A 13,058-nucleotide genomic window follows, 5' to 3' on the forward strand; every position below is an offset into this window, starting at 1 on the left:
ATGCATATAAAAAATAAAAAATTTACCATATTTAAAACTGATTTTGTAACAACAGATCTCATAGTCGTATACTTTTTGAAGGAAACTTACCAATTAAGTATCTACGTTAGGAATATATAAAAGTGCAGAGTTTACATTGCAGTTCGTCATTCGCAGAAGCTGGTTACATCGTATAAATAGGAAAGAACATCACACATACTAAAATATCTACATGATTATTGGCAATATACTTTGGCACATATCTGTACATGAACATTCATACACTATTCACATATGCATACATTTGATACATATAAAATGTAATCTGTCAGGGAAAGCAGTCAAGTTGAAAAGTTTAGTGAAAAACTTTGACGATTTATACAGTAATAGTTTTGTTTCTATAACTTGATAATTCTAGCCTAAAATACCTGTTTGATTGTGTGCATCTTATAAATATAGGATTTGTGAAAGACGTCTAGATCTTTATGTGAGAGGTGGCGTTCTGATTTTTACAGAAAAAGTTGTAACTTCAGTAATAATTGACTATCTCAAATAGGTCGGGAATATTAATGAAAAAATTAAAAAAAAAAAAACAGATCCGCTCTGGTCTAAAAGGTAAGTAGTTGTTTGATGTGGTTATATCATGTGAATGATAAAAAACAAACAAGAAAAACATGGAAAGAACCAGAAAACACCAGAAGCACTAGAAAATACTTGTTTAAAAGTTAAATAAAACAATAACAAAAACACCAATAAACGCAACCATCGAACAATGTTCAAAACGGGACAAAGATAATAAAATCCGCTAGCACGCCAAAGCATTAATGGAAGAATGAGGAGAGTTAAATCGCAAGAACCTAGCACCTCAAAAAATAAATTCTATAATCAAACAGATCTCCAAAAGTATGGTGGTACACAATGACACATGTTTCATTGTTTACCATACTGAATCACTCTATACCAAAGTCATTCTACTGCAGGTTTACCATAGCTAAGGAGGAAAAAAGAAAGATCAAGAGCCAAATTGACAAGTAAACAAATGGCCGCAGCAGTCACAGAGGTTAAAAAAAATCTAACTGCACTTCGCGTTGCGACAGATATGTTTAGCATAAATTTTAGCACATTAAGGCGATATTGAAGATTTTTTTTTTTTTTCTGTTGAAAATCTTCAATAACATCTATGACACAGGCAATATCCCAAAAGATTGGCTACTTTCAGTAATTTTAATTTATTACCTTACCAAAGAAACAGGGAGCAAAAAAGTGCGGAGAATATAGGCTAATAAGTCTAATGAGCCATACATTAAAACTTTTTCTTAAAATTATACATCGTAGAATATACAAGCTATGCGAAGAGAGAATACAAGACACACAGTTTGGATTCATGAAGGGCGTAGGTACAAGAGATGCACTGTTTAGTCTACAAGTATTATTTCAAAGATGCAGAGATATGACTTGCGATATTTACACCTGCTTTGTGGACTACCAAAAAGCATTTGATACAGTTCAACACCAAAAAATGATGGATATTCTAACAAAAGCCCAAATGGAAGATAAAGGTCGGCGTATAATACAAAATTTATACTGGAACCAATCAGCCACAATAAGAACGAATTTTGGAGGTGAACCAACGGAAATGATCCAGATTCTACGAGGCGTTAGACAAGGTTGTATACTTTCACCTATATTATTTAATCTATATTCAGAGGAAATATTTAGTGAAGCCTTGGAAAAATGCGAACATGGAATACTTCTAAATGGAGAACGCCTAAACAACATCCGTTATGCAGACGACACCGTTATTTTTGCAGACAGTTTGAACAGTTTACAGCAACTGATAAACAAAGTAAATGAAGTAAGTGAAAGATTTGGACTTCAAGTAAATACAACAAAAACTAAATTTATGATCATCAGCAAAAATAAAGTTAGAGACGCTCAACTACTTATCAATAATACACCAGTGGACCGAGTAAAACAGGAAATAAAATGTAGAATAGAGAAGGCTAGGAGTGCATTCAATAACATGGCCAAACTCTTTAAAAGCCACAATCTTAATCTGGAGATAAAAGTAAGGCTCCTACGATGTTATATCTTCTCAATATTGTATTACGGAGTTGAATCCTGGACACTAACTGAAGCAATGGAGAAAAAACTTGAAGCCTTCGAGATGTGGCTATACAGGCGAATTCTAAGGATATCATGGACAGACAAGATAACCAACGAGACCGTATTACGAAGAGTGGGCAAAGAAAGAGAGGTGATGTATACCATTAAAAGGAGAAAGTTGGAATATCTCGGACATATAATGAGAAACAGCACTAAATACAGATTACTGAAGGTAATCCTACAGGGTAAAGTATTCGGAAAGCGAGGAATTGGGAGAAGGAGAATATCATGGTTGAAGAACCTGAGGAAATGGTTCTCCACAACAACAACGAATCTATTTAAAGCATCAGTCAATAAAATAATTATAGCCAGAATGATTGCCAATATTCGGAACGAATAGGCACTGAAAGAAGAAGAAGAAGGTGATATGTTCTAAAAGAAAAAAATGATCCAAATGCAAAAATGGAGCCAAATTATGCTGTTAAGTTAGTATTTAACATAGAGCATGAGACGTTAATGTGTGATTATATCAAAAACTGTAGCAAAATGGTTTTTGGGTTTAATACTCTAAAAGTCAGAGAATTGGCATATGAATTGGCTGCTAAAAATAATATCTATACCAGAATCTTAGAAAACCATGTGCAAGCAAAGATTGGCATTTATAAAAAGAAATTCATCATTAAGCCTCAGAACATTTCGACATCGAAAAGTCCTTTTATTACCCCATTCGACATACGGGGTTGTCCTAAGGCCGCACCCAAAAAAATTCAAATCCTAGACGGAAATCAATGAAAAGTGTCATTTTAACTAGTACAGTAGAAATGAAAGACCTTTCTTATAAAACGGAAGATAAGAAAACCCTCACTACAGCAGCAGTCAAGAAAGTGAAACGAAATATTTGAAAAGCTTTAAGCACAAAAGGCTGAAAGAAGGATCCTCCCAGAAAAAAGACCAAGCCAGGTAAAAGTGATTCAGAAACGGATTCCGAAAGTTTAGAGTTGGCAAACTCTTCAGATGATGAATTAAGTTCTCCTATGGTGCAGAAACAAAAGGACTCAGAATCTTACACAATTGCCGAAAATAGAGATTTTTAAAAGACTCGTTTGTGTTAGAGAAATTTGAGAAAAACATTCATTATGTAGCCATAATTTTGGAAATTGTGAACTCTCATAAATTTAAAATTTCATATTTGAAAAAAGTACGAAAGTTTCCAATTCATTTTACTTTCCAGATCTTTCTGATATTCATATGGATTGGAAATCTGATTTTGGTATGCTATTGCCAGCACCTATATAAAAACGACTATCTTGCTATAACAATTTTTTTGTATGGTAACTTGAAGATATAATAAATATTTTTTGTAGAGAAAATATATCAAATTTTATAGAGAAATGTACACAGATAACAAGACTCTAAATGGAGATTTTTCCGAAGATTGCATTCCGATGTAGTACTAGTACTCACAGCTATGAACAGTTAACAGTATTTTTCAACCAAATAACATCCATGCCAAAAATGTTTTAGGAGCCTGGTGGAAGATAGTCAAAGACTGAAAACAATTAAAGATACCAAAACTAGGGCCCCAAAATCTCTTTTTACTGCTTAAATCGTCAACATTTTTCACTAATATTACGCTATTGTTTATCATCAGTCAAAAATCAAATATACAAATCTCAGATTCGATCTAGTTGCACACATGCTCTTCCCGTTTCGACCTACAAATATCACATACAACGTTGCAGCACCAGACGAATCTGCAGTTGCATTTTTCTTCCACCTCCCTTACTCTAGTTTGGTAGCCTCTTCCGCAGCACAGAAGACGACAACCGTCCATTCCGTGGCTCGTTCGATTGCATATTCTTCCGTGTGTGCCGAGGATATTTAATCTGAAAATATTTAAAATCATTCAATCACATTTTAATGTACAAAAATATAATGTGTTTTAACAAAAGTCAATATATGATTGACGCCCCCTTTATATAAAGATTTAATTATTGTGAAAGCTGTAAAATTTCTTTGAATATTCAAATGCTCTTTAAAATAAATTTCGGAGTTTTTTAACTTTGTCTTTGTCTGAAAATACAGTCAAACCGTCAAGCGATCGGCCTCGCACTGTAAATACGTATCTACCAAATGTACTTATCTACCAAAGAGATTAATTTGTCAAATAGTGTTAAGAGAATGTCTTTTTAGATTTTAGACACTCCATATAATTCTGCATATTATGTAGTAAGCGTTTCTAAGTAATAATGTCGTAATAGAATAGATATGTCGTAAATGAGTGGATAATATTAAGCGCCAGCCTACTCTGGAAAGTCTTCTGTATGTTTTCTTACGACTAGTGTGACTTGTGTCTACGTCAATCTTTTGACCTTTAATACTTTGTATTTTACTTCCTTTCATACAATATTTTATAATAGTAGCGAATAATCCCATCCGAATGCTCATCTATTACAAATAGTGTCGGATAAATAATGCAATCCTCTATTATAAATGGTGTCCAGGTTTGTCAAATGATTAACACCTGTGACAGCTTTGTAGGGCAACCAATTTATTACAATAACATGAGTCTACGATCATGTCATATACATCGATGCATATACACCTATATATAAAAAGAGAAATCAAATGATTTCTACCTAGCGAAACCGAATTCAAATTTTTACCACTCTGTTTCCTAAAACTACACACACAATAAAACATAATGACGGTATTAGATTTTTGTTTTAATACAGGGCAGCGACAACCGCTTATACGTATTTCGACCTCTTTAGGTCTCGTCAGAACGGTATAGCCACTGTCTAGGACGGGAGAGATTTTTGTTTTGGTTCAGAGCAGTGGCTATACCGTTCTGACGAGACCTAAAGAGGTCGAAATACGTATAAGCGGTTCTCGCTGCCCTGTATCAAAACAAAAATCTAATACCGTCATTATGACACCTATATATGTTATATGGTACTTTCTTATATCAATTAAAACAGTTATCAAACAATTAATTATAAAAAGTAACTTACGTCTCATTTTTTTCACAATAATCCGGTGAGTCGTCCAAATAAACCAGATCAGTCCTGATGGGCTTCTTCAAATCCGGACTTACTGCCTTCAATTTTTTCCTACGCCTCTCGACAAATTTAACATGCGAGGCGCCCTCGTACCTTTGGAAGAGGCCCTCTGCGACTTTTCTGAAAGGAGGTAGTCGTCTCCAGCAGATCTGCATGCTGCAGGATCCGGAAACTCCATGACATTTGCAGGTGCGCTGCATTCTAGAGCGAACACTCTAGAAAAATATAAAGCTTTGTTTAAATGATGTCTGCGACTTTCTTTATTTACACAATACATATGCAACACAGAATACACACATAATCTTCGTTAAACATACATAATACAAACAAATAAGACACTAAAACACACAAAACAGTCAGAATTTGATATTCCGAGGGTAAAAACACGATACTCAGATTTTTTGTCAACCAAAAGAAGGCATTGCCTACAACATCGAGACAAAGTAAGTCAACAGTCAGTTTTGAAAAACAAAATAACAAACAAACTTAACAACTGGTTGGTTGGTTATACTTTTTGCACAAATTTTTAAAAGTCTTTCTTGAAAACAATTTCTAGAGTAGAAATCGAAACGTCAAACATTGTTTGAAAATGTAATTTTCATTACAATCAATTGTGGCTTATCCTTCCAAATGGAAGGAATCCATTATATTCTCTATAAAAAAAGCAGCTACCTTCCCAACTCTCCAAACTCGTTTAGGCCAATCTCTCTAACATGTACCCTTTGCAAATTATGGGAAAAATGAGCAACAAGCGATTAATCTGGTATCTAGAAAAAACAATATCCTTAACCCTGCTTAATCAGGTTTGACACGTAATCGAAGCACCACTGATAATTTAGTGATCCTGCAAACAGATATAGCAAATGCTATGGCCTCCAAGCAAGATGCAACATGTAAGGTGGTTATTCTTAAAAAACTGGTAGAAAATAATCTTACGGGCAACATATTATGCTTTATAAATAACTGTTTAAATAATAGAAATTTCAGAATCACAGTTAACGGAGTATTCTCCGACAACTAAGTCACTGAAAATGGTGTAACCCAAGGTTCCACTTTGAGTTCTACCCTTTTTCTACTAGCCATCAATGACATTTGCTCTCATATAAAATCTCCCGTTAAATTTGCCCTATACGCAGACGACCTTATTGTATACTGCCAAGGAAGATCCACAACTGCAACCTCATCTTTATTACAAAATTCTGTCCCTTAGTACATGGTCCTAGAAAACTGGCTTCAGGTTCTTTTCCAATAAATCCAAAATAATTAAATTTACCAGGAGATGCAACAGCAGCGTAGAAATACCCAAAATAACACTAAACGGAGTAAATTTAGAGTTAATTGATCATTACAAGTTTTTAGGACTAACTGTCGATAACAAACTCGCCTGGCGTCGTCATATCGATGAAATAAAAGCAACTGTTTAAGCAGAACGAATTTGTTAAAGACATTGTCCCACCATCAATGGGGTGCCGATGAAAGTGTACTACACAAAATATATCGAGCTATAATTCGATCCAAATTAGACTATGGTTGTATAGTTTACTTGCCCGCATCGAATAATTTATTACAATCATTAAATTCTGTTCACAACACCGCTCTCCGAATTTGCTTAGGAGCATTTCGATCCAGTTCCACTGAAAGTCTCTATTGTGAATCAAATAAACTCCCACTTTACCTTCGGAGGCAGTAAATTCTCCTATCTTATGCTAGCAGAATTTCATCGAATCCGACTAACTCTGTATTTAATCTTCTGACTTCGCCAAGACCTGGACTCGTAAACTCGCCCATATGTATACCTTCAATCCCACAGATCCTACAACCCTTGTGTCAAGACACAAAATTATCTCAAATACTTGCATCTATAAAATCAGAATCCCCGCTATGATCTAGAACACGTACTTTTATAAACACTTCCCTCTGTAAATTTAATAAGCAAGAAACAAATAATATCATTTTGTGACAAGCTTTTAAGGATATTGTGAATACATCCCACTATGATAAGGTACTTTATACCGATGCATCCCGAAACGCAGTTGGAGTAGGCTGTTCTGTCACAACAATTGATACAGTATTAGGACAATACCGAATATCCAATGAATGTAGCGTGTTATCAGGAGAACTCTTTAGTATTTCAAAAGCTCTCAAGAGTTCCCTTTTGAGAATCATCAAAGTGTAGCTCTGTGCAACGATTCCTTATCCGCAATTCATTCGTTAGAAAATATTTACAATCAACATCACCTAGTGCAAAAAATACCAGAATCAATCCATTTTTACACTTCCTGAGGGACTTCAATCACAATAATATGTGCCTTGCGGCATCCAAGGAAATGAGATGGCTGACAGCACTGCAAAAGAAGCATCTACATTCAACTTACCCGTCTACAACATACAGCTCCAAGAAGATATAAAATCAAAATTCAAAAGGAATATCCAAGGCAAGTGGCAGGAACTTTGGATCACCAAAAACACAAAATTCAGAGAAATATAACCTAATGTTAACAGCTATTTATCCCTAGCATGTATGAAGAGAAAAGAGAAGATAGCAATACGAAGATTGACGATAGGATACACACGTTTGACACACGGTCACCTTACGTTTTCTACAGACCAACACTTATGCTCCCACTGCAACGACATTCCTATTACCATCAAGCACATCTTCACAGAATGTTAACACTACCAGGCCACTCGCATTGCCAATAATATAATTTCCACATTTTAAAAGAATTTCTGAACTGTTCAAGCCGACTCAAGAACCTAATAGACTTCTTAAAAACTACACAATTGTTTAACAAAATATAATTTACTCTGTAGGTACTATTGTAAACTTTTGCTCCCGTGTCAATGACCCAAGATGTCGAGACACGTTAATTCGAAATAAAAAAAAATGTGACTTAACCCCATATAAGATGATTTAAAATTGCTTATAATAATGTTTTATGACAGTTTATTGACATTAATACTTACACGTCTGCCCGCCTCATTATTGTGCAAATTCATAAGTCCCAAAGCAGTGTTGGGATCTTCTCGTATATCCAAAAACTGTTTACTGAAGTTTTCACCGTATCGGATGTCGTCTGAACAACCTCCCCATTTGAATTTCTGCGTTTTTCGTTTCTTTATTTTATTATCACAAGAACAGTATTCAGCTAGTTCACCTTTCGAACATGCTCTGGTAACAGCATAAGCGACACTTGCTGCTGAAATCGCTGATAGGTATGCTGCTTCTCTGCTTCCTAAAATGTAACAATTAGTTTGGTATAAAATTTTGTAACTTATGAAAACATGACTCAGATTTTGGGACATTAAACATCTAATATTCACATTAAACAGTATATACAATATTTGATGAAGTGAAAAAAATACAAAAACAACGAAATAAAATACTAACTGGATCTCCCTTAACAATGAATCTAACTAATGAAACTATAAATGTCAATATAATTAAAGCTATCAAAGAAGTGAAAAAACAACACTGTAAACAACATAACGAAAACCAGAAGCTCTAAAAATATGATATCATTACGAAGAGAAATGTTAAAGCAACGATAGAAGCTGTGAAGACCTGAAACATTTGTACAAAAGAATATCTAATGAAATCAGGAAAGATGTTAAAAAATTCTGTAGAAGAAAATAAAAAAAGCTGTAGAAGAAAATAAAAATATGAAGGTGTCGCGGAGAAAGCTGTCAAACGAAAAGAAAGAAATTTTTAAACTTTAAACTTTAAACAGATATAACTCAAGGAGAAATCAGAAACTCGTTACGAGAAGTGAAAAATAACAAAGCTTCAGGCGAAGACGGCGCCTGGACGTACTGGTAGAGGCTGTAAAACTTGAAGAAGAGACACTATTAAAACGAATTAAAGACGTATTTAATTTATGTTTCGAAAATGTAATAATCCATAACCAAGATGGGGATACCATTTCGCCAAAACTTTTTATAACTTCTTCTTCTTCTTGATGTGCCTATCCGTTACGAATGTTGGCGATCATCATGGCAATCTTTATCTTATCTGCAGCAGCGCGGTTGTTGTATTGAACCAGATTCTGAGGTTCTTTAACCAAGATGTTCTTCTTCTTCCTGGACCTCGTTTTCCAAATATTTTTCCTTGCAGGATGGCTTGAAGGAGAGTAATATACTAGTGTAATACTAGAGTAATATAATATAATATGTCCGAAGAACTGTAACTTTCGAGATTTGATGGTGGTCAGTACTTCTCGATTCTTATTCATTCTTCTGAGGACCTCCTCATTTGTGACTCAGTCAGTCTACGGGATCTTAAGCATTCTCCGATATAGCCACATCTCAAATGCTTCCAGTTTTCGGCACATATCTTCGTTTAAGGTCCACGATTCAACACCATAAAAAAGGACAGAAAAGACGTAGCATCGCAGCACTCTTACTTTTGTATCAAGAGAGAGGTTGTGACTCTTGAAGAAGACCCCCATCCGATTGAAGGTGGATCTAGCTTTTCCGATGCGTGCTCTAATCTCCTGGTTGTTGGTCCATTCTTCATTTATTATGGTGCCGAGGTAGTTGTAGTGCGTGACTCTTTCTACAGGGGATTGGTTGACGTAGAGTTGACCTTCTGTTATTCTTTTCTTGCTAATTATCATAAGCTTTGTCTTCTTAACGTTTATATTGAGTCCATATTGTTGACTGTTATACGTGATTTTGTTCATAAGAACTTGTAGGTCTTCTAAGTTGTCAGTAAATACTATGGTGTCATCTGCATATCTGATGTTGTTTAGCCGGCAACCATTTAGTAGAATACCTTTTTCAGTTTCGTGCAAAGCTTCGATAAATATTCTTTCAGAGTACAGATTGAAGATTAGAGGAGATAAAATACAGCCTTGCCTCACTCCATGCATGATTTTCACATAGTCAGTGTGTTCACCTTCAACTCTGAGATTTACTGTCTGATTCTAGTAAAAATATTTCTAATTATTTTTAGATCTTGGTTGTTAATTCCTAGTTCTTTTAGTATTTGCATCATCTTGGCATGCTGTACTCGATCAAACGCTTTCTCGTAATCAACCAGACATGCATATACGTCGCAGTTCACGTTTTATAACTGTCCTTGAATAATTGAATACGCAATAAAATCACTGTCTTTTGAGGATTAACATCGTCGGTACAAGGTCAACTCACCTTAGATCCGCAGATGACACTATTCTTATCACAGACAACATTTCTGACGCAAAACAGATGCTTGAGGAATTGTTACAGGTCTCATTGGAAGTTGATCTCCGAATAAATGCAAGCAACACTCAAATAATGACAAATCTAGTGCTTGCACAAAACATCAGACTAGGCGACATAGACATAAAACAAACACATGTGTACAAATACCTTGGACCAGAAATAAAAAATAAAGAAAAGAACCAAACTCATTGGATAGAGCGTAGAATAGGTTTGGATTTGTGTGCTTTTGAAAAATTACAGTAGAATTTTAAGAGGAATATACGCATATGCCTGAAGAGAAAACTATAATATAAACGCATGTTACCGGTAATGACATACGAGCATTATCATCAAACATTAACAATACAAAAAAGGTGGCAGAAAATATAAGAGTAGCCCAAAGAGCCATGGAAAGAGTTACGCTTGGAATCACTAAAAGAGGCAGAATACCCAATAACACCATCAGACAAAGAACGGAAAGGGCACAGACATACCAAAACATGTAACTACAATGAAATAGAGATGAGCAGATCATGTGACGAGAACGAGAGATGGACTATAAGAATATTAGAATAGCAACCACGAGCAGACAAACGTAGCAAACTTCCACCACTGACGCGTTGAAGCGATGACGTATAAAGATGGAATGAGCCACAATTAAAGGTTAAAATACGTTTATTGACGTTTCAATTTCCACTTCGGAAATCGTTCTCAAAATACAAACATTAGTTTGTATTTTGAGAATATCTCAAAATAAAAACACTAATGTTTGTATTTTGAGAACGATTTCCGAAGTGGAAATTGAAACGTCAATAAACGTATTTTAACCTTTAATTGTGGCTTATTCCCATTTAAATAGTAATTAATTTAAAATGTCACAAGAAAATAGCTTCAGAACAATATTAAAAAGACGTATAAAGAATTGATGGGAACTGGATGATGACAGCCCAGAGTCGAGAGACATGGAGGAGTTTGGAGTAGACCTATGTTCAACAATAAATAGTAACAGCTACATAATGATGATGATAAATAAGGTAATCTAGTTAAATACATTTGTATATAGGTAGATTATGCTGAGTATACCTGGTAAAAATGTATACAACTAATACACTGGAATGAATAACATTTACCATGCCATGATCAAAAGTTAAGGTAATTATTTAAATTCACTTACTGATTGTAGCAACATTTCCAAACGTATTGTTTTTTTCTATGAATGTGGTACAGTTCCATCGACTGTACGAGAATATATTTTGACATTCTTCTATAGCCAGTCGAGCACTATTCCCTAAAATCTAAAAAGATTCTTATTAGTATATTTACTTAGTTTATTTTTGTAAAAATATAAAGATTTACATCGGATGAATTCTCAGTGAATAAAGATTTGAGACAGGGATGTTGTATATCGCCGAATGTTTAATCACAAATTAAATTTGTAATCACTTAATTTGTAATCTCCCATTTATCTTAATGTACCAAATAATGTAGAGTATGTTTCAACTGTAGTGACGGAAATTTCTAGGAACGGTAAAGCCTCACCAAACAAAGCAGTGTGGTTCCAAAAAATACTTATGATTTAAATCAAATTGTTAAAGATAGATACACACAATTTATTAAACAATGATATTAGATTATATTTTTGGCAATATTGTACTACATTTTAATACATATTATTATAATATATCACATACATATTTATATTGTCTGTATGTGAAACCATAGATACGTATTACAGATTACAGTATTAATAAATATTAATCACAAAGATTGTTTTAACTTTAAAACCTTTATTATTTATATTATTACTCATTTAAACGTCACAAAGTTAAATAGAAGAATATTCGAAATGATTGTAATATAGTAAAAAAATAATACATACATACAGGACAGTTTGGAAAACTTATATTCACATAGGTTACATAGGTATAGTTTATTTCACGAAAAATGGTTGAGTGCTTAATGATTGCAATAAAACCCGACCGCAAGTACCCCAGCTTAGTCAACATTAGTTGAGCAGGTAAGTATTCAGGTAAAATTGAAGCTACTGTGGAGTGTCGTTATTTTGTTTGTATAATAAATTCCTGGTAATATAAAAACGATTAAAAAATCGTATAAAATTATAAAAACGATTAGAATACATTTTAATTCATAAAGTTGTAAACATTTTAACAGTGAGTTTCACTATCAATGGTTGATCTTTTAATGACCACAATAAATTTGTAAGTATTTCCTGGAATAATTATACAGGTTCCCTCTATTCTGTATAATTTGTAAAAGTATATAAAACCGATGAGAAATTTTTAAATATACATTTTGTTTCATTTAGTTGAAAGTGTTACAAGTGTTACCAGTGTTATACCCATTTATACCTATAAAACAGCATTATGTGGCATCCATGGAAAAACATTGATGGTGCTTCTTCCAGTGTTCCAGCAAAGAAAAAGCATTTATCTGCTGACGCTAGAGAAATCGTAAAAACCATATATAGTTCTTTATTTACAAGAGGACTTACTGCTAATACTGCTGCCAGTGAAATATCTGATTTAACGAAAATACCTCTAACCACAGTGAAAAGAATTACATCAAATCCCATTACGTCAAGAAGGAAGCGTAAGGATGCCGGTTCTACCAAATGTATTGACGAAAGTGATAAGGACGTAATAAGACAAAAAATTTACACAATGTACGAAGAGCAACGGATACCTACATTAGATGCTTTAAAACAAC

The 13,058-nt window shown here is 34.1% G+C and overlaps 1 protein-coding gene across 1 annotated transcript in view; it reads right to left on the minus strand.

Moving 5' to 3' along the window:
* Window positions 1-3,224: 3,224 nt before the first annotated feature.
* The window catches only part of LOC140444749 (protein Wnt-4-like), a 224,715-nt gene continuing 214,881 nt past the window's right edge, over window positions 3,225-13,058 (minus strand). The window contains exons 3-6 of the mRNA XM_072536511.1: window positions 11,506-11,626; window positions 8,115-8,383; window positions 5,100-5,362; window positions 3,225-3,971 (exon numbers count right to left, since the gene is read on the minus strand). Of these exons, the coding sequence (XP_072392612.1) occupies window positions 3,770-3,971; window positions 5,100-5,362; window positions 8,115-8,383; window positions 11,506-11,626 (855 nt within the window). The 3' untranslated portion in view covers window positions 3,225-3,769. The remainder of the gene's footprint in view (window positions 3,972-5,099; window positions 5,363-8,114; window positions 8,384-11,505; window positions 11,627-13,058) is intronic.

Source organism: Diabrotica undecimpunctata, chromosome 6, assembly GCF_040954645.1.
Source record: "Diabrotica undecimpunctata isolate CICGRU chromosome 6, icDiaUnde3, whole genome shotgun sequence".
NCBI lineage: Eukaryota > Metazoa > Arthropoda > Insecta > Coleoptera > Chrysomelidae > Diabrotica > Diabrotica undecimpunctata.